The sequence below is a fragment of the Lissotriton vulgaris genome, chromosome 6, assembly GCF_964263255.1.
Source record: "Lissotriton vulgaris chromosome 6, aLisVul1.2, whole genome shotgun sequence".
NCBI classification, from domain to species: domain Eukaryota; kingdom Metazoa; phylum Chordata; class Amphibia; order Caudata; family Salamandridae; genus Lissotriton; species Lissotriton vulgaris.
The window spans coordinates 1,389,482,072-1,389,500,171 of NC_141694.1; the positions used below are offsets into that span (position 1 = coordinate 1,389,482,072).

Below are 18,100 nucleotides of genomic sequence, written 5' to 3' on the forward strand. Positions count from 1 at the left end.
TGTTTGTTGCTCTCTCTACTTTTTTGCTCCAAATAATGGCTTCAGTAGTAGCATCAGCTGGTGCATCTGCCCCACCACCACCACCACAACCACCAAGAGGACCAGCTCCAAATTATATTGGTGGTCAAGAACAGGAGGAGGAGGAAGAGGAAGAGGAGGAGGGGAGAAGAAGATGGCTGCCAGAAGAAAATACACCTTACAAACCCAAACCACACATTGTATGGCAGTTTTTTTCAATCCCAGAGGGGAAAAAAAAGGTGAATGCGCCCAAGGTGACTTGCCTCATCTGCAATGATGAACTTTCACGGGGCAACCCAAACAAAAAATATTCTTTTGGTAACTATACCGTGATTCGGCACATGACCAGAAAGCACCCAAACAACTACTCTCGTGCAGAGTTCAGGGAACTGGCCAGTAACCTCCCCCAGTCATCAAGGACCCCCTCCCAAAGAAACCAACCCACTTCATCAGAACCAGAAACATCCGAGGTGATGCCTTGCATTCAGCCGAGATTTGCTGATTTTTAAAGTCACTTGTTCTGCATGTGGCAAGCTTATCGCCTATGGCGAAAAAAGCGTTAAGCTCATCGTCCTTGCAGGTGATAATCACAAGTGCCCCAAAAAGAAGTAATTTTTTGGTTTTTTTTGTTTTTTTGCTCCAGTTGAGCCAGTTTCAATTCCCTTTTTTTGTTTCTCCCCCTAAAAAAATACAAAAAAAATATAAAACTGTTTTGAAAAGCCAAAAAAAGTTCAAAAAGTTCAAAAAACACAAAAAAAATATAAAACAACAAAAAGAAGAAAAAAAAAGTTCTTTTTAGAACTACCTCCAATTTCTAAATCAAAACTTCATTTTTTAAAAACTCTGTCACCTTTTTTCCTCTTAGTACGCTCCCAGGGCCGCTCCCCGGTGCGCGCACCGGGCGCTTCCCCCGCGCAAAACGAAAAAAAATAAATATTTTAAATGCCCCGCGGGGCCCTTTTATAGCCCCCATATCAAACCTAGGGGGTCAGGGGGGGTCTACCCTACCCCCTTATGGTCAATTCCCCCCTTTGTTTTTGCCACCTCTTATGACTAGATTTTACCGATAGACAAGATGGCGGCCGCTCCGGACTGTTTAGAATGTTTACAGACAACTGAGAGCCAATCAGCTTTCTGCGTGCAAGTCGCGTGTCGCGCCCGGTGCGCTCCCCGGTGCGCGTACCGGAGCGCGGCTACAGATATATATATTTTTTTGAACCTAAATTTCTCAAAATCCACTGAAGCACATATCTTGAGACATAGCAAAGGCACATCGGGCTACCAGTCCCTACAATTTTGCCAAGTTTGGTGGAAATCCATTCAGCCGTTCGGGCTAAAAGTGAAATCGACCGCCCTATGGAAATTAACATGGGGAAAACGCGTTTTGGGACCCCCCTTTTATCTCGCCCCCCGCTTGACGTATCCCCCCCCAAACTTTCAGGGAAGGACCGGAACGCCGCGAGGCCATTTTCAGGAAATTTTCAGGCAGATTCGTCAACCGGCGCCAAAGTTATTCCAAATAGAATTTTGAGATTTAACATTGAAAAAAATCCTAACTATAACTACCTACTGGCGACCGCCAGTAGGTAATATATATTTAGTAGGAAGTGCAAGGTGGTGTGTAGATGCGGAAAGGCGTTACCTCTGAGAAAGGTCAAAGTTCTGACTGAAACGCGTCAGGTTGCCTCAAGTACAAGAATAAAAGGTTTAAATCTCATCGCAGGAGTGCCGTTCGTTTCTGCCAGTAAGGGAAGAGTGGAGAAATATATGCCGGCTTTGTTCTGCCGAGAGCAATGCACCGCCAGAAAGCGCGCCAAGGCTGCCCGAAGGAGAACCACCCAGGCATCCTGTGAAAGCGAATAGGGTTCTGCAGTGCGCCGCCGATAGACTAGACTCTGCATGCTGCCCCAGATCATATGAAAAGATGTATGCAAGTGAGCGGCGATGAAACCTTGGAGAAATTAAGACAATTAAAGCATCACCCACTGGAGGGATCGAAAACAAAGTTTGTTACATACCACAAGCCCCATCATGCAATGCGCTTACACAAGCAGCCACTGGAGGCTTGAAAACTATAAATAGTAGGAAGTGCAAGGTGGTGTGTAGATGCGGAAAGGCGTTACCTTTGAGAAAGGTCAAAGTTCTGACTGAAACGCGTCAGGTTGCCTCAAGTACAAGAATAAAAGGTTTAAATCTCATCGCAGGAGTGCGGCTCGTTCGTCGGGAAGATTAAGCAAGCTATTGCCCAGAGTGACATGGTGCTGTGCTAATCTGATGGAGGGGGCATGAAGCGCTCAAAACCACACCAACCACTGGACTTCCAGGGTTATTTGGTGTGAGTCAAGAGAAAGGGAGACGAAGGAGGGGTTGCCCTCTTTCTGGCAGACTTTGTGTTTTCACTTTCAAGCAAGTATTTACGTTTGTAGTGGCAGCAAAGTGCACTGTGCTTTTATTATTTCCCACTATGCATCAAGAAGTTGACACAGACATTGGCCAATGTGGAAAACTATTCAGCAACAACATAACACAATGTGAGCCAAGTTGTCAAATTTAAATGTTGCATTCTGGGCATGGTGGCCTTAAACCAGGACCATGTGACCACTGGGACATTGTAATTTACTAAATCAACTCACTTGTGATCAAGGCGCTTGGCGCCGAAACGTATAGGAGTAAAAGAATTGTTTTAAGCAGCCACACGATCAGACCAAATAAAGCGTCAGTTTGCAAGGATTCCGAAGCTGTGGGCTCTGCTTTGTTTTCTTTGTGTGTGTGTATATATATATATCATTTTTTCTCATCACAATGCAGCTCCCAATAGGAGGCTACACAATGTAATAACACACATAAAGACTGTATTTTCAAATATATAAAAACACAAGAGGGCAAGTAGAACTTGAACTTTCTTTTTTAATGAGTAAAGCACTCATAAAGAGTAAACCTGCAAATAAAATAGACATTGTTAGCCTACAGGCTGCATTTTAAACCAAAAGAAAAGAAAATGAAAACATTTTCAACAAAAACTGGCACCGTGCATTTAAGGCAGCCATAACTCCGCTTCCCATCATGCCGCAGGGGTGACAGTTAAGTCAGTTGTTGTTTCCGGCTCCTTCAGTCAGGACCCTGGATTTTCAGCTCTTCCTTTTTTTTACTTTCTGTCAAAAATATCTTCTAAAATTCTAGTTTTTCTGCTTTCACATGATGTCTTTTTGTCTTAGTGCAAGTGACACCTTCTTTATATTCCAAAAAACGTTTGTTTTCTTAAGAAATGCCTTTTACCCTTGCCCTTCTTGTGGCAGGAAGAAGGCCAGAACAGATACACACTGTGTGTATTCTCTGCCTCCCTGAGTCTCACTCTTCTAACAACTGCTATCATTGTAAGAAGTTGTCAAGAAGGACCATCAAGGACAGGGAGAGGATTCAACGTTATGGCCTCTCTGAAAGAGGTAGGTCTCCTGTGAGGCAGCAGAAGAAGAGAACCCGGTCTATGTCGAGAGGAAAGGTCCCGACATGTTCTCAGTCGGCATCTGGATCGACGTTGAAGCTGCTGACAAAGAAATCTGCGTCGAAGACTTTGGTGATGCCGATCAGCGATCGACAACTAAATCAGAGCTGACTAAGGTAACAAGTCCTCCGTTGACGTCAACCAGGCAATGCTCAACGTCAATAGAAAAATCTCAGTTGACGCTGGCTGAGCATTAGACTTCGAGGCACATCACTCCGTCATCGACGTCGAGGCACATCGCTCCATAGTCTCCTCATCATCCGCGATTGACGTCTAGGCGCATCACTCCGTCGCCTCCTCGTCGGCTATCGATGTCGAGGCACAGGTCTCCGTCGAGATCAGTCCAAAGATCTTTGACGTCGAGGCACAATACACCTCCTTCGGTGTAGAGGCAGAAGTCTCCGTCGAAGTCAGGCCAAGGCTCTTCGTCGATTCGTCAAACTCCATCAACATCAAAACAGAAAACTCTGTCAAGATCAGTACAGAGATCATCCGCGTCAAGACAGATTTCTGTCGCCGGCAGCCCAACGCCGGTCGACGTCGAGGCACCAGTCTTCTGAGAAGGGGCAGCGGACGTTGAAGCATGGCACTCCATCAGGGTCTGCTAGACGTTTGTTGTCTAGAGGACGTTCTGCTGCAAGGTCAAGTCCACCTTCCAAGAGGAGAAAGTCATCGTTAAGGCAGACGTCTCAGTTGAGACAGTCTGTGCGCAGACGCTCCCGATCAGCGTCTAGGCACCCTTCCAAAGAAGCCTCCCCTCAAGTAACCATTTCATCGTCACCATCACCGACGTCTAGAACAGGCTCACCCAGTTCTCACCGAGGATCAAGATCTTCAGAGGTGGTGATCTCGACGTCCAGCGTAAGGGGGACACCCAAGATTCCCCAACCAAGATGCAAATGAAGAGGTGAACTCCCACCCCCCCTCCCCTCCTGCACAGTCTCCTGAGGAGCGAGAGAGGCACATATCACCTTCCATCCATCTGTCACCGTGATGGAACAGGCCTTTGCTTCACTGGTCCAATGCCACAGTCACAGTGGAGCAGCATTACTCGAGCCCTCTCCACAGATCTGTTTGCTCGTCTAGTACAGGCTGTGGATAGAGAACGTTCTCCTTCAAGGGCCAGAGCTTGCAGCCTTACCCCTGCGCACTCGCACAGGAGGAGATCTAGATCAAGAAGCAGGAGAAGAGAACACTGATCCCAAACTCCGTCCCCCTTTTCCCATAGAGACTACTCGCCTACTTTGACCGACAGTCTGCCGTCGAGGGTCTCTGGTGGACAATGTCTACACTGGACATTCTTGGTAGAGGGGCGACTAAGCTAGGTATCCCTATGCCGACTCGTCAAAGTAAATCCTCTGTGCTTTTTAAGACTCTACACCAAAGAGCAGCATCTAAATCTCTGCTCCCATTGGTACCAGGCCTCATAGAGCCAGTGATGGACATCTTTCTCATACCTGCGAGTGTTAAGACCGCTCCAGCGAGAATCTTAAAAAAAGTACCGTTCACCAGAGGGACGATCCACTCTTCCTTAGAGCTGATCCTCCCCCGGATTCCGTGATAATTGCTGTGGAAAACAACTCCGCCAAGACGCAGACAAAGCAATGAGTACTCACTTCCCCCATCACCGTTCACCACTCCGGTGGGGGGGGAAGTATTGTAAATCATCTCGAAGAGTGGCGAGCTATTGCAGAGGATCAGTGGGAGCTAGCTACGCTGCAGAATGGGTCCTCTCTACTTTTTCGACACCATCCCCCCTCAATCCATCCAGATCTGTCATTGTCACCAGTTAAAGCTCTTGCAGAGAGAAGTTGCCACCCGTCAGCCACTGAGAAGGTGCCAGTATCTCAAAGAGGGAAAGGGGTTTACTCAAGATACTTCTTGGTAAAGAAAAAGGGCCAAAAGGCACAATGCAGACCCATTCTGGACCTGCGGACACTAAACAATAAGGAGATGTTTCGCATGTTGGCTCTCCATCAACTATATCCACATCTCAGACAGGGAGATTGGATGAGTTTCCCTGGATCTGCAAGATGCATACTTTCATTGTCCTGATCAATCAGCATCACAGATAATACCTATGATTCCTGGTGGGATCCTCTCATGGTGGGATCCACTCATTACCAGTACAAAGCACTGCCCTTCGGGTTGAATTCAGCCCTCCGAGTGTTCACGCAGTGCATGGCGGTAGTGGCAGCCGCACTGCGTCGCAGGGGCATCTTCGTTTATCTGTACTTGAACGACTGGCTGTTGAAAGGTCCATCACCAAACCGCATGAGAAGTCATTTCTTGAATTGTCTCGATCTGTGTTTGAGGGGCTAGGAATGGAGAAATATTGTAGGTTTGCTGGGCCCTTTCCAAGACCAGCCTGAACAGAAATTGGACTGGTATGAAGAATTGGGTGAGGTCAGTGGACTGGATACATCTCCAGAATCTAGCCAGCTTTCTCCCTTTACCTTGGCTTTGGAGGAGGGAGATTCATGTGCTATGGTGGTGAGAAGGGCAGCTGAGGTCCTGTACCTTTAGCTCCCTTCGAATATCTTGACTAAGGTCCTACAGTCTGGTGTCTCCTCCTCGGAACCCCTCCTGCCATTCTAAGAGTCCTTGACTGATGTCCATCTGGGAACCTGATCGAAGCCCAGCTCACAGGGGCTTCTGTGAATCGGAGACTCGCCCGCTGCCATCACCCTGCACCGGGCAACCCAAATTTCCTCGCCAACCACCCTACCCTGAGAACTTGGTGGTCCAAGCCTCTACCTCTCAAAGCATGATCCCTCCGCTCCCTTGGGCAGGAATCCAAGGGGCTGGATAGTTGGGGCAAGAAAATGGTTTCTTCCACCAGCCTTGCATTGCGATCCGTGACCTTGCAAGACGCCTTTTTTCACATTCTCTCGGCTCATCTGCACTACCTTTGTTTTACTGTAGGACACGAGCATTTTCAGTTTACGGTGCTCCCGTTTGGCCTTACCAGCACTCCTCAGGTGTTCACCAAGTTGATATCGGTGGTCGCAGCTCATCTGTGCAGATCAGGGGTGTTAGTCTTCCGCTCTCTCGACAACTGGCTGTTGAAGGCGAGCTCGCCCATGCTTTTTCCAACCTCCAGACTACATCGAACTTCTTGCATTTGCTGGGGTTCAGAATCAACGTGCCGAAGTCACACCTGACTCCCTCAAACGCTCCCGTTCATCAGAGCTGTTCTGGACAGAGCTGTCCTATCCTCCCGAACAAAAGCATTGAAAGCCTTTCTTCCTTCTATCAAGGCACAGCTGGTTCAAGTGTTCATGAACACCACTGCCATGTGGTACTGCAACAAACTGGGCAGGGTGGGGCCGTGGACTCTTTGTCAAGAGGCCCAGCAGGGCACATCCCTGGTGGTTCAACACCTGGCAGGTTCTCTGAACGCCAGGGTGAACAAACTCAGCCATCAATGCCTAGCTGATCACGAAGGGCCTCTCCATCCGGAGGTGGTGCAAGGTCTGTTTCGTCAGTGGGGAGAGCAGTGGTTAGATCGGTTCGCCTCCACAGAAATCTCAGCAGTTTTGTACACCAAAGTTTCCAAGGTGGCTCTCACGCAGAGACGTTTTCCGTCTCGATTGGAGCTCAGGTTTCTATGCGCCTTTCCGCACTCCTGCCCAGAGTGCTAAAGAAGATCAGGAGCAACCAGGGCCAAGTCATTCTTCTTGCTCTGGACTGGGCATTGAAAGTCTGGTATCCTGAGCTTCTCCTATTGAGCATTGATTCTCAGATCAGGCATTCCTCTTTGGGAGGATATTCGATGGCAGCAGCAGGGGAGGGTCCTTCACCCAATCCTGTCAACTCTATGCCTTCTTGCATGGAGATTAAGCTGCGGCAGTTGATTATTTTTGCAGCCAGGCTTCCCTCTACCAAGACCATATACGCCTGCTGTTGAAACAAATTTGTAAAATATTGTACAGAACAATCTACTGATCCTATTTCTGCTCCCCTCTCTCAAGATCTACTTTTATTTTGACCCTTGCCCAGCATGGCTCTGCTCTCAAAGGGTACCTTTTAGCCCTGTCTGCCTTCTTGAGGCTGCCAGACCAATCCGCTTTATTTAAATCGCCTATTGTCCATAGTTTTTTTAAAGGCTTGTTTACATATGATCCCACCTGCCAGTTAATCATGCCTCGTTGGGACCTTAATTTGGTTCTCACCTTCCTGATGCGAGCTCTTTTCAAACCTCTGCACTACTGCCCCCTCCCCCTGCCTACCATCAAAACAGATTTTTTCTTAGTGGCAATAACGTCTGCCAGGGGGGTGAGCGAATTGCATGCTCTGTCATCCAAGCTTCCTTACCTGAACACATTCCTTGATAAGTTGGTGTCTCGCACTAGGGCCTCTTTCTTACCGAAAGTGGTAACGCCATTCTAGAAGGGGCAATCAGTCACATTGCCCACTTTCTAAGCTCCTCCGCACCCCTCTAAAGAAAAGGAGCAACTCAGTCTAAACCTAAAAAGAGCGTTGTCGTTCTACCTTGACTGCACTAAAGAGTTCCGGGTGGGTGACCAACTCTTCGTGGAATACATTGGATCAAAGAGAGGTTGTGTGGTGCAGAAGAGGACTATCTCACAATGGGTCTTCCTCTGCATCAACATTTGCTATGCTCAAGCCAAAAAGTAGCCCCCTGACGGCTTAAGGGCTCAGTCTACCAGCTAGGGCTCTCTACCACGGCATTGCAGCGTGGAGTTCCAGTCTTCGACATGCAGCAATGTGGGCATCTCTGCACTTGTTTCCCAAACACTACTGCCTGGACAGTCCAGTCCGAAAGGACGGCCTTTATGGCAGCTCTGTCATGCAGGACTTAACTGGTCCGCAGTCCCTCCTAGGGGCAGCTATTACTTGTGTATCAATACAAAGGTAAGGAATCTGCAGCTAGAAGTCTCTTTCAGATGGACAAGTTACTTACCTTTGGTAACTCCTTGTGTGGTAGACATGATCTAGCTTCAGATTCCATACTGATCCTCCCCACACTACGGACAGGTTTTTAGGGTTAGGGCTGATTCCATTCAGGGCCCCAGTTCTAAACACACCAATGTCAGTGCACTTCATGGCTCCGAGCTCCTGGCATGGAAAGTTGTACAAAGTAACTGTCAGTGTGCCGAGGTGGTGCCTATATAGGTGACGCAGACGTCCACACCGGCGACGACAATGGCACCTACCGGCGTGCAAGGGCATTGTTTGATGAAAAACTTTCCGATCCAGTCTGATGCCTGGGAAATTCAAAGGTAAGGCATCTGCGGCTAGATCATGTCTCTACCAGATAAGGTGGTACCAAAGGTAAGTAACTCATTAAATCTAGCTAGGTAGAGGGGCACAGTATATGAAATTATACTTTTGTGCCTGAAAGGACATATATTATTTTGGTCAAGCGTAAAATAGCCCCCCCCCCCCCCCCCCTCCCCTCCCCCTGAGTTTTATATAGCGCATAACTTTGTTATGTCATGTTAGTATGAATTTGTAGAGCGCACGTTCACCCCAGGGTTTCTTGGCGCTGTGTACCGCTGGGGAACCCATCCTGGCTTTCCCTGTGAGATGGTCCCTCTTGGGCATCACCAAGGTGAAGCCAGGCATCCCCAGCAGCGAGGGGGCCGTTGTGGAGATTAACCAAGCTATTGCCCAGAGTTGCAGCGTGGGACCCATGGTTAGAGAGGCACCGAGGCGAGATTTATCGAGCCCGCTGACATTGGTTCCGTACCCTGCCGCGTCGGGAATTGAACCCTGGTCCTGGGCCGACCTCTGCTTCTGGGTCTGCCGCCTCTAACCGGTGAGCCACACTTCTCCCTTGACCCAAAGTATCAGAGCACTTTACATGAGCACCAGTTGCATTTCTAAGGACATATTAATTTTTTGTTGGGCACAGGAGATTAAATGATTTGCCCAGAATCACAGGATAATGTATAGGGATTGCTGAGACTCCAACATGATTCCCCAGATTTGAGGTTGCCCTAGCAGTTAATCCATATTTTCTTTCTGCATGGAATGTCCCACTGTTTGCTCGATTGCTAATCGGACAACCAGGGCCTATGATCCTTCCCTGAAATTGCGTTGGGGCCTAAACCAAATTGGCATCTCTGGCCACAGGTCAGCCCCTGGTAAATTGTACTACAGGTACCGAGGGCACTGTGACCAGAGAAAGCCTCTAAGGGCTACAGCACTTATTGTGCCACCCTTCGAGGTCCTCTACCCTGACACACACACACACACACACCTTGGCAGGCTGCGTGTATTGGTGCAGAACAAAGTGAAGTCGACATGGCACACATCCCTGTGTGCCATGCCCACAAACCACTGCCCTGGCATAGACCAGCCACTCCACTAGCTGGGTGCCCTATGCCCATGGCGAGGTCACATGTGCTTGAGCCCTGTACCTCTACAGTGCCCAAGTCCATTCCTGGGCTTTGTAAGTGCAGTGCTGCCATTAAGAGTATATGGTGCTGGGAGTTTGTCATTACAGTGTGGCTAAAACCAATTTTAAAAAGGGCCATGACGCAGCTAGGCCTCATGAGATTAAAGAAAAAAAAAATAAAGTGCATTATGGCTGGCTAGATCATAGATGGTTCAAAAATTATTTTTAGTCATGCTGGCATACAGCAAGGCTACAAATCATTGTAAAAGTTGATAACGTCCATGCTGTACAGCAGGAACAGAAGGCAATATCAGAGGCAGTAGTCTCAAAAGTGTGATCTGTTGGCTTTGCCATTGCTGGTTGTATTTGAAGCCTGTGTTTCATTAACAACTAGAAACTCAAGGAACATTGAAATAAACTAGAGTTTTGATGTTCTCAAACCATCAAAACACATCCCCTTAGGTTAGCATCAGCTATTGGGCCAGTTTTCTGCTGCCTCGTTCTTGCAGTTACTTTTTCTTTAAACATGTTTTGAGTTGCGCCTTTGCCCAACTAGGTGCTAGTGCCTTTTAACATTCAGTGTACATGTTATTTAAATTGTTCATTTTGATGTGCTTCAAATTAAATGTTCTGTCTTGTTATAGTACTAACAGGGCAGTGATAAATGATATTTACTTATCACACTGTACCTGAGTTGCAACTTTGTTACCACCTCCTAAAGTGTCTTGAAGGCTTACATTAGTGCCTAGAGTCAAGTGCTCATTAGCAATACATTTGTTATCAAGTTGGAGGGCCAAAATATTGGTAGCATGGGGAGACTAATGGTAAATAGCAGTAGTCCAACACCTAGTAGCCAATTACTGATATAGATTGTAAGAACTCAGACATGCAGATCGACCTAGTGTTATGTTTATGAATTTCAAAAATATTCCATTAATGGAAAGCTAAGAATACAATAATGTGTCCTTGTATTGGAAGATTCATGTAACAGCCTGTCTTTTTTTGCGCTGTAAGGGGACAACATTGCTTTTTACAAGGTACCAAAGCTTTAGGGAATGGTAGATGAATGTTTTATTTTTTTTATTACATTAGAAAACATCTGCTTTGGGTTTAGTTTTCTGAGCAGTTTTAACAGTCTTCCATCTTTTCAAAAGGTGCGCTTCGCTTCATGAGAAGGATAATAGGCTTGAAGGACGAGTTTTATAACAGGTACATCATTAAAGGAAATCTTTTTGAACCAGTTATTAATGCACTTCTGGATAATGGAACAAGATACAATCTGTTAAATTCTGCGATAATTGAACTCTTCGAATTCATAAGAGTGGTAAGTATTAAAGTATCATATGTATCTATTGTTCTTAAACTAGGCATGTTTATATTTAGGAATGGGTAAACGAAAGTACCATTTTAAGACTTGGTTCTCTTTAATAGACTTTATAAAAAAGTTTTAACCAATTCTTAAAAATGTTAATGTTCACAGATCAGACTCATGTGTGGTGTAAATTGTGCACCTGAGGTGAGTCATTGCTTTTCAGTTAAATATGATTCATGATTGTTTCTCGTAAATTCACAAGCCTTTTACGATTTCCTCAAAATCAAAGCAATATGTGACAACTCTTCTGCCACTTTTCAGTTATGCAGTTAAATGACTGGATTTTAACATAGATCCATGATTTTGGTAGAGCACCTGCCAGCATCAAATGGATATTTTAAAGAAAAAGTTTTGCAGCGTGAATCTTTCTGGATTCACTATGCATTATTCCGCTATCTAGTAGTTGGGTCCGTAATTGTAGTCTTTTTTTTCTTTTTTAAAGTGGCCCAGGTGGGCCTCGACATACCACCATTTGGTGGCCTTCGTGACGTCAATGTGCTTCCTACGGAAGCTCCCACCTTAGGTCGCCATCTTAAGATTCTTTTTTCCGCCATTGGTTCTGTATCGTTACAGAAGAGTTCCAGAGTTTTGGAAGAGGAATCAAGGAAAATTGTAGAAAATAGTCAAAAAGCAGGTTTCAACTACACTGGACTACAGAGCAGGAAACGGAAGGTTTTCGACCGAAATCTCGACGTTCTACGGACCATGCGCTTCGAGGGGGTTCCCTGAGCCAGGGAATGGACAAAACACCTTTCAAGTTTTGCACCAATTGCCACCACAAATACTCCCAGAAGGACCAGCATCCAGTCTGTAACCTCTGCCTGCTGCTCGACCACATCAGCGAAGACTGCAACACATGCTCGGCGTTCACTCCCAAGAACATCAGAGTAAAAGAGTGGCAGAGAAGGGTGAACTACGACAATCAGGGGCCACCTCCATCGCCCTGAGACTTGGGCCTCTCCAGTGGAGAGGAGGACAACCTCGCCGGATGACTGCACGGTCGTCGAGGTCCATAAGAAGAAGTCGAAGGAGGTAAGGGAGTCGTCGACCCCTAAACACTCGATAGACACTCGAAAGGGTGAATTTAACATCCCGAGCGACGGTCGTAGGAGTGAAGCAAAGGCCTCAAAGAGATCATTGCCTCCAAAACACTTGACGAAGGCAACAGCAACCAAGGACAGCAATCCTTCGAAAAGGACTCTCAATCGGCGAAAACCCTCGAAGCCTAGGTCGTCGAAGGCTGGCATTTGGACTGAAATCCGCACTAAGGGTGTTTACAAAAAGCCTAGCAGCTGTCACAGCACACCTACGAAGCCAAGTAATACACGTATACCCTTATCTCGACGACTGGCTCGTAAAGGCAAGTTCGTACAGCCAATGTAAACACATCCAGCAGGTCATACGAACACTGACACGACTGGATTTCTCAATCCATTGGGAAAAATCGTCAAATCAAGATCTCCTAGGGGCGGAGATTGACACCTTACAGGCCAAAGTGTTCCCCAGCAGGAGGAGAACATTGGCGATACTGAAGGAAACACTTCAGTACCGCAAGGGGCAAGTTCTGACAGTGAGGACGGTGAGCAAGCTGATGGGAATGATGGCGTCATGCATTCACCTGGTCCAAAATATTCGACTCCACATGAGACCATTCCAGGAATAGATAATGCAGCAATGGTCACAGGCCACTGGGAGTTGGGAAGATCTAGTGGTTGTCACACACTCAGTGCATCAGGAAATAGCATGGTGGAACAAGGAAAACTTATGACAGGGGAAACTATTCACACAACCAACTCCAACAGTGACCATCACAACGGACGCCTCCCAGCTGGGGTGGGGCGCACACATGAACAAGCTCAAGGTGAGGGGCCTATGGTTGCAACAAGATGCGCTCCAGCACATCAACTACCTGGAACTTAAAACTGTTTTCATAGCCTTAAAAGCCTTTCAGAAGGAGCTGTACGGAAACAGGGTGTTGATCTCAACGGACAACACCACAACCATGCTCTACATCAACACACAAGGAGGATCACAATCAGTAGCACCTGAAAGAGACCTTAGAATATCCCCAGGCGTCAGACTGGATCCGGAAATGTTTGCGTAGCAATACCCCTGCGCGTCGGTAGGCGTCGTCTGCGGCTCCGCGTCAGTCGTCGTTAGCGCCGGAATGACGTTGTCGGAGTACTTGGACGCCGCCCATGCGCGCTGACGTCAGTTCTTCTTTTTTCCGCGCCAGCTAGCGCAGATCCGGAGAAGCTCTACCCTGCTCGAAGTGCGACCGACTGATGTCTGTTACGGAACCCCATCGCCGGTGCCTGAAGTGCTAAGGCCTCGATCACGACGACCGCACCTGCTCCGACTGCCGGGCCCTGACGTCGAAGGCTAGGCTGGAGCGGTCCCGCAAGCGGCTCGAGCTCCGGCAGTCGGCCCCGCACCGCTCTAGGTCCCGGTCCCACGGGAGGTCGAGGGACAGGTCGCGAGGTCTGAGTCATCACAGCTCTGGGAGTGGACACCGGTCGTCGGGATCCAAGTCCTCAGGTAAGAGGCATGAGAGGTCGGAGAGACGTCATCGTTCCTCCGACCCACCCCGACGCTCGCACGATGCGGCCGAGGGCTCAGGCGACACCATTGAAAGCGTCACCGCCTGCCCCACACCTTCGGGTCCCTGGGCACGGCGCAACGCCGGAGGAGATAGAGCGGTACCTCATGGCCATGAGGTCCCTCCCTCCTCAGTCGGGTTCTGTGGTGCCTCCGGGCCCAATAGTTTCGACTGGAGGCCCTAGCGGGTCGGGTGCTTCGGTCCCGACGCCGCAGGACCTCACTGGATCCGGTTCCGGATCCGGGTCATCGCCGGTCGACCTCACCGGCCCCACGGGTGTCGCCCCCGGCACCCACTGTGGACGCCGTCCCCAATGTTTTCTGCGGTCCGACTCTGGCGCCGGAACGGCTCCGCTGGGCGCCGATTCTGTCGGCCTTTGGAGATTTTTATCTCCATGAGGAGGCCCTGCCTTCTAATCCTGTTTTACAGGAGACGGGTGACTAGGAAGATTGGGAGGGGTCTGAGGACCCTCTGGCACAGGAGTGCCAGTCTCAACAGGACTGGACATATGAGCTTGGGGAGGCCAGTGGTATTGACACTTCGACAGACACTGGATTTGTTTCCCTTTCGACCGTGGCTTCGGAGGAGGGGTCTACATATAGTGTGGTGTTGACGAGGGCGGCCAAGGCCTTAAACCTTGACCTCCCCGTCGCGGCCGTGAGGACTAACCTCCTCACTGAGGTCCTCAAACCACAGTCAAGTTCCAGCGAGCCTCTGCTGCTGTTCATTGAGGCCTTGTTTGAAGTTCTTGTGGGCACTTGGTCCAAGCCCGCTACAGGTCCGCCTGTGGATAGGAACGTGGCCAGACGCTACCGCCCGGCCCCGGGCGACCCTTGCTTTTTGTCCACCCATCCCACCCCGAGAGCCTGGTCATCCAGGCCTCCAAATCCCAAAGCGTGTTCCCGTCGGCCCCGCCCGTCCGGGAATCCAAGAGATATGAACAGTTCGGGAAGGTGTTCTCGTCTGTGAGCTTAGGGCTGCGGTCTGTAAATACCACCTGTCTCTTGGGCCGCTACACCCACACTCTGTGGGACGCGGTTGCGGACATGCTGCCACAATGCCCGGAGGAGGTCCGGGCTAAACTTGCCCAAACCCTTGCGGAGGGCCGAGATGCAGCGCGCTATTCCATCCGGTGTGGGCTGGATACCACGGACTCACTGAGCAGGGCAATGGCAACGACAGTGGCGGTTCGAGGCCACGCCTGGTTGAGGTCCGCCAACTTCTCGGCCGATGTCCAGGCCACACTTCTGGACATGTTGTTCGATGGCCGTCACCTCTTCGGCGACAAGACAGACCATGCGCTGGAACGTTTTAAGGACTCCAGGGCTACGGCCAAGTCCTTGGGCCTCTCGGCCCCACGCCAGCAATCGGGTGCCTTTCGCTCCTTTCGTGGCCACGGAAGGGGCGCCCCCACACGTGCTTCCAGCCACGTGCCGAAGAATGTTCAACAGCGCGGTGGCGGCCGTGGAAACCGCCGTGGCGGCGGTCGGGGACAACGGCGAGGCCAGTCCACACCTCCCTCCACAGCACCCGCCTCAAAACCTTCTTAGAGTTTTCAGGCCCATGTGACGCCTGTGCGAGGAAGGGTTCGCCATCACCTCTCCCACTGGCGCACTATCACGTCAGACAGGTGGGTGCTGCAGATCGTCCGAAGGGGCTACTCCCTCCCCTTCGGGGCGACCCCTCCATCCATGCCACCGCAATGCCACCGCGTATCGGGGGATCACTTGCAACTTCTGCAAGAGGAAGTCACGGCCCTCTTGGCCAAGGGGGCCATCGATCGCGTTCCTGGGCCAGAAGAAGAGTGTGGATGTTACTCCCACTAATGTCTGGTTCCCAAGAAGGGCAAAGGGGGCCTACACCCTATCTTTGACCTGCGGATCGTCAACGGCTTCCTCCGGAAAGAGCGGTTCAAGATGCTGACTTTGGCTCAGGTCTTAGCTGCCCTGGACCCAGGAGACTGGCTGGTAGTGTTGGACTTGCAGGACGCTTATTTCCACCACCACCACCTCGTCCTGCCGGCCCACCGGCGTTACTGCGGTTCACTGTAGGCCAAGAGCACTTTCAGTTTACCGTGCTCCCCTTCGGCCTTACCAGCGCCCCACGGGTCTTCACGAAGGTGATGGCGGTGATCGCAGCTCATCTGCGCAGGTTAGGGGTGTCAGTCTTCCCCTACCTAGACGACTGGTTGTTGAAGGCGGGCTCGCCCCAGACAGTAGTCAGCCACCTCCAGACTACGGCCGACTTCCTGCATTTGCTGGGGTTCTCCATCAATGTGCCGAAGTTGCACCTGTGCCCCTCTCAGAAGCTCCTCTTCATCGAAGCGGTTCTCGTTTCGGGTTTACCCCCCCTAACAGCGGGTTCGGGATATACAGGCTCCGATTCCCATCTTTCAGCCTTTATCCCGAGTCTCGGTCAGGTCGACGCTGCGGCTTCTGGGGCTGATGGCCTCCTGCATCCTTCTGGTGCATCAGGCCCGGTGGCGGATGCGGGCTCTGCAGTGGGTCCTGAAGTTTCAGTGGGCCCAGCATCAGGGCAACCTGTCCGATCATGTCTTGATCTCGGAGGGCACTGCGAGACAACTGCAGTGGTGGCTCACGGACCGCGATTGGGTCAGTGGCAGATCCCTCTCCCTACCCCACCCGGAACACGTGGTTGTGACGGACGCGTCCCTCCAGGGCTGGGGAGGCCACATGGGAGAGGCGGAGATCAGAGGCCTCTGGTCTCCGGCGGATTCCCGGCTCCATATCAACCATTTGGAGCTGCGGGCGATTAGTCTAGCGCTGAAGGCATTCCTCCCCTCTGTCCGGGGGTGTGTAGTGCAGGTGTTCACGGACAACACCACTGCCATGTGGTACTGCAACAAACAGGGCGGGGTGGGGTCGTGGACCCTATGCCAGGAGGCTCTGCCCCTCTGGCAGTGGCTGGAACATCAGGGCGTGACCCTGGTGGTCCAACACCTGGCAGGCTCTCTAAATGCCAGGGCGGACGAACTCATTCATCGGGGCATGGTGGATCACGTATGGCGTCTGAACTCAGACGTGGCGCATGGCCTCTTTCAGCAATGGGGAGAGCCTTGGTTAGATCTATCCGCCACAGAAGAGAGCGCGCAATGTCATCTGTTCTGCGCGTTGGAATTTCCAAGGCGGCACTCGCTCGGAGACGCTTTTGGACGCGAGTGGAGTTGCGGTCTATTATACGCCTTTCCGCCTATACCACTTCTGCCCAGAGTGCTGAAGAAGATCGGGCGCGACCGGGCCCAGGTTATCCTTGTGGCTCCGGACTGGGCACGAAGATACTGGTATCCCGAGCTACTCAGCATGTTAGTCAATCGGCCGATTCGTCTGCCTCTTCGGAAGGACCTTCTTTCGCAGTAGTAGGGGACGGTCCCGCACCCGAACCTGTCCAGTCTCCACCTACTAGCTTGGAGATTGAGCGGCGGCAGTTGAGGCCATTTGACTTGCCTCCCGAAGTCTGTGATATCATTCTGGCAGCCAGGCGTCCCTCCACAAAGTCGGTATACGCCTGCAGGTGGAACAGATTTGTGGCATGGTGCACAACAAAGGCTGTGGACCCTCTCTCTGCACCCCTTTCTGAAGTTCTACTCTTCCTTTCCCTTGCCCAGCAGGGCTCTGCTCGGGGCACTCTTAAGGGGTACCTTTCTGCTCTTTCCGCCTTCTTACGGCTACCTGATCAGCCTTCCTTATTCAAGTCCCCCATTGTAAATAGGTTTCATAACACACATGTTCCCTCCTGTTCCCTTCGTGATGCCCCAGTGAGACTTGAATCTTGTACTCACTTATCTAATGTGTGCTCCCTTTGAGCCGCTCCATAACTGTCTTCTCCGTCTTCTGACCCTGAAGACTGCTTTCCTGGTTGCCATCACCTCTGCCAGGAGAATGAGTGAGCTCCAGGCTCTTTCTTCTACTCCACCTTTCCTCTCTGTTCATCCGGACAAGGTTGTGTTGCGGACAAGACCTTCCTTTCTGCCCAAGGTTGTCACGGCCTTCCATATCGGGCAGTCCATTACTTTGCCCACCTTCTTTCCGCCTCCGCATCCCTCGAAAGAGGAAGAGAGGCTCCACCGTCTGGACCCAAAACATGCGCTCTTATTACCTAGATCGCACACGCCAGTTCCGGGTGGATGACCAACTCTTTGTTGGTTACGTGGGCGCGAAGAAGGGAAAGGCAGTACACAAGAGGACCATTTCGCGGTGGATCATCTTGTATATTCAGGCATGT

General features: G+C 50.3%; 1 protein-coding gene across 4 annotated transcripts in view; it reads left to right on the plus strand.

The window, feature by feature from the left end:
• The window catches only part of PPP4R3B (protein phosphatase 4 regulatory subunit 3B), a 381,773-nt gene that overhangs the window by 270,593 nt on the left and 93,080 nt on the right, over nt 1-18,100 (plus strand). For all 4 annotated transcript variants that reach the window (XM_086927499.1, XM_086927500.1, XM_086927502.1 and 1 more), the window contains exon 12: nt 11,042-11,211. In XM_086927499.1, the coding sequence (XP_086783625.1) occupies nt 11,042-11,211 (170 nt within the window). The remainder of the gene's footprint in view (nt 1-11,041; nt 11,212-18,100) is intronic.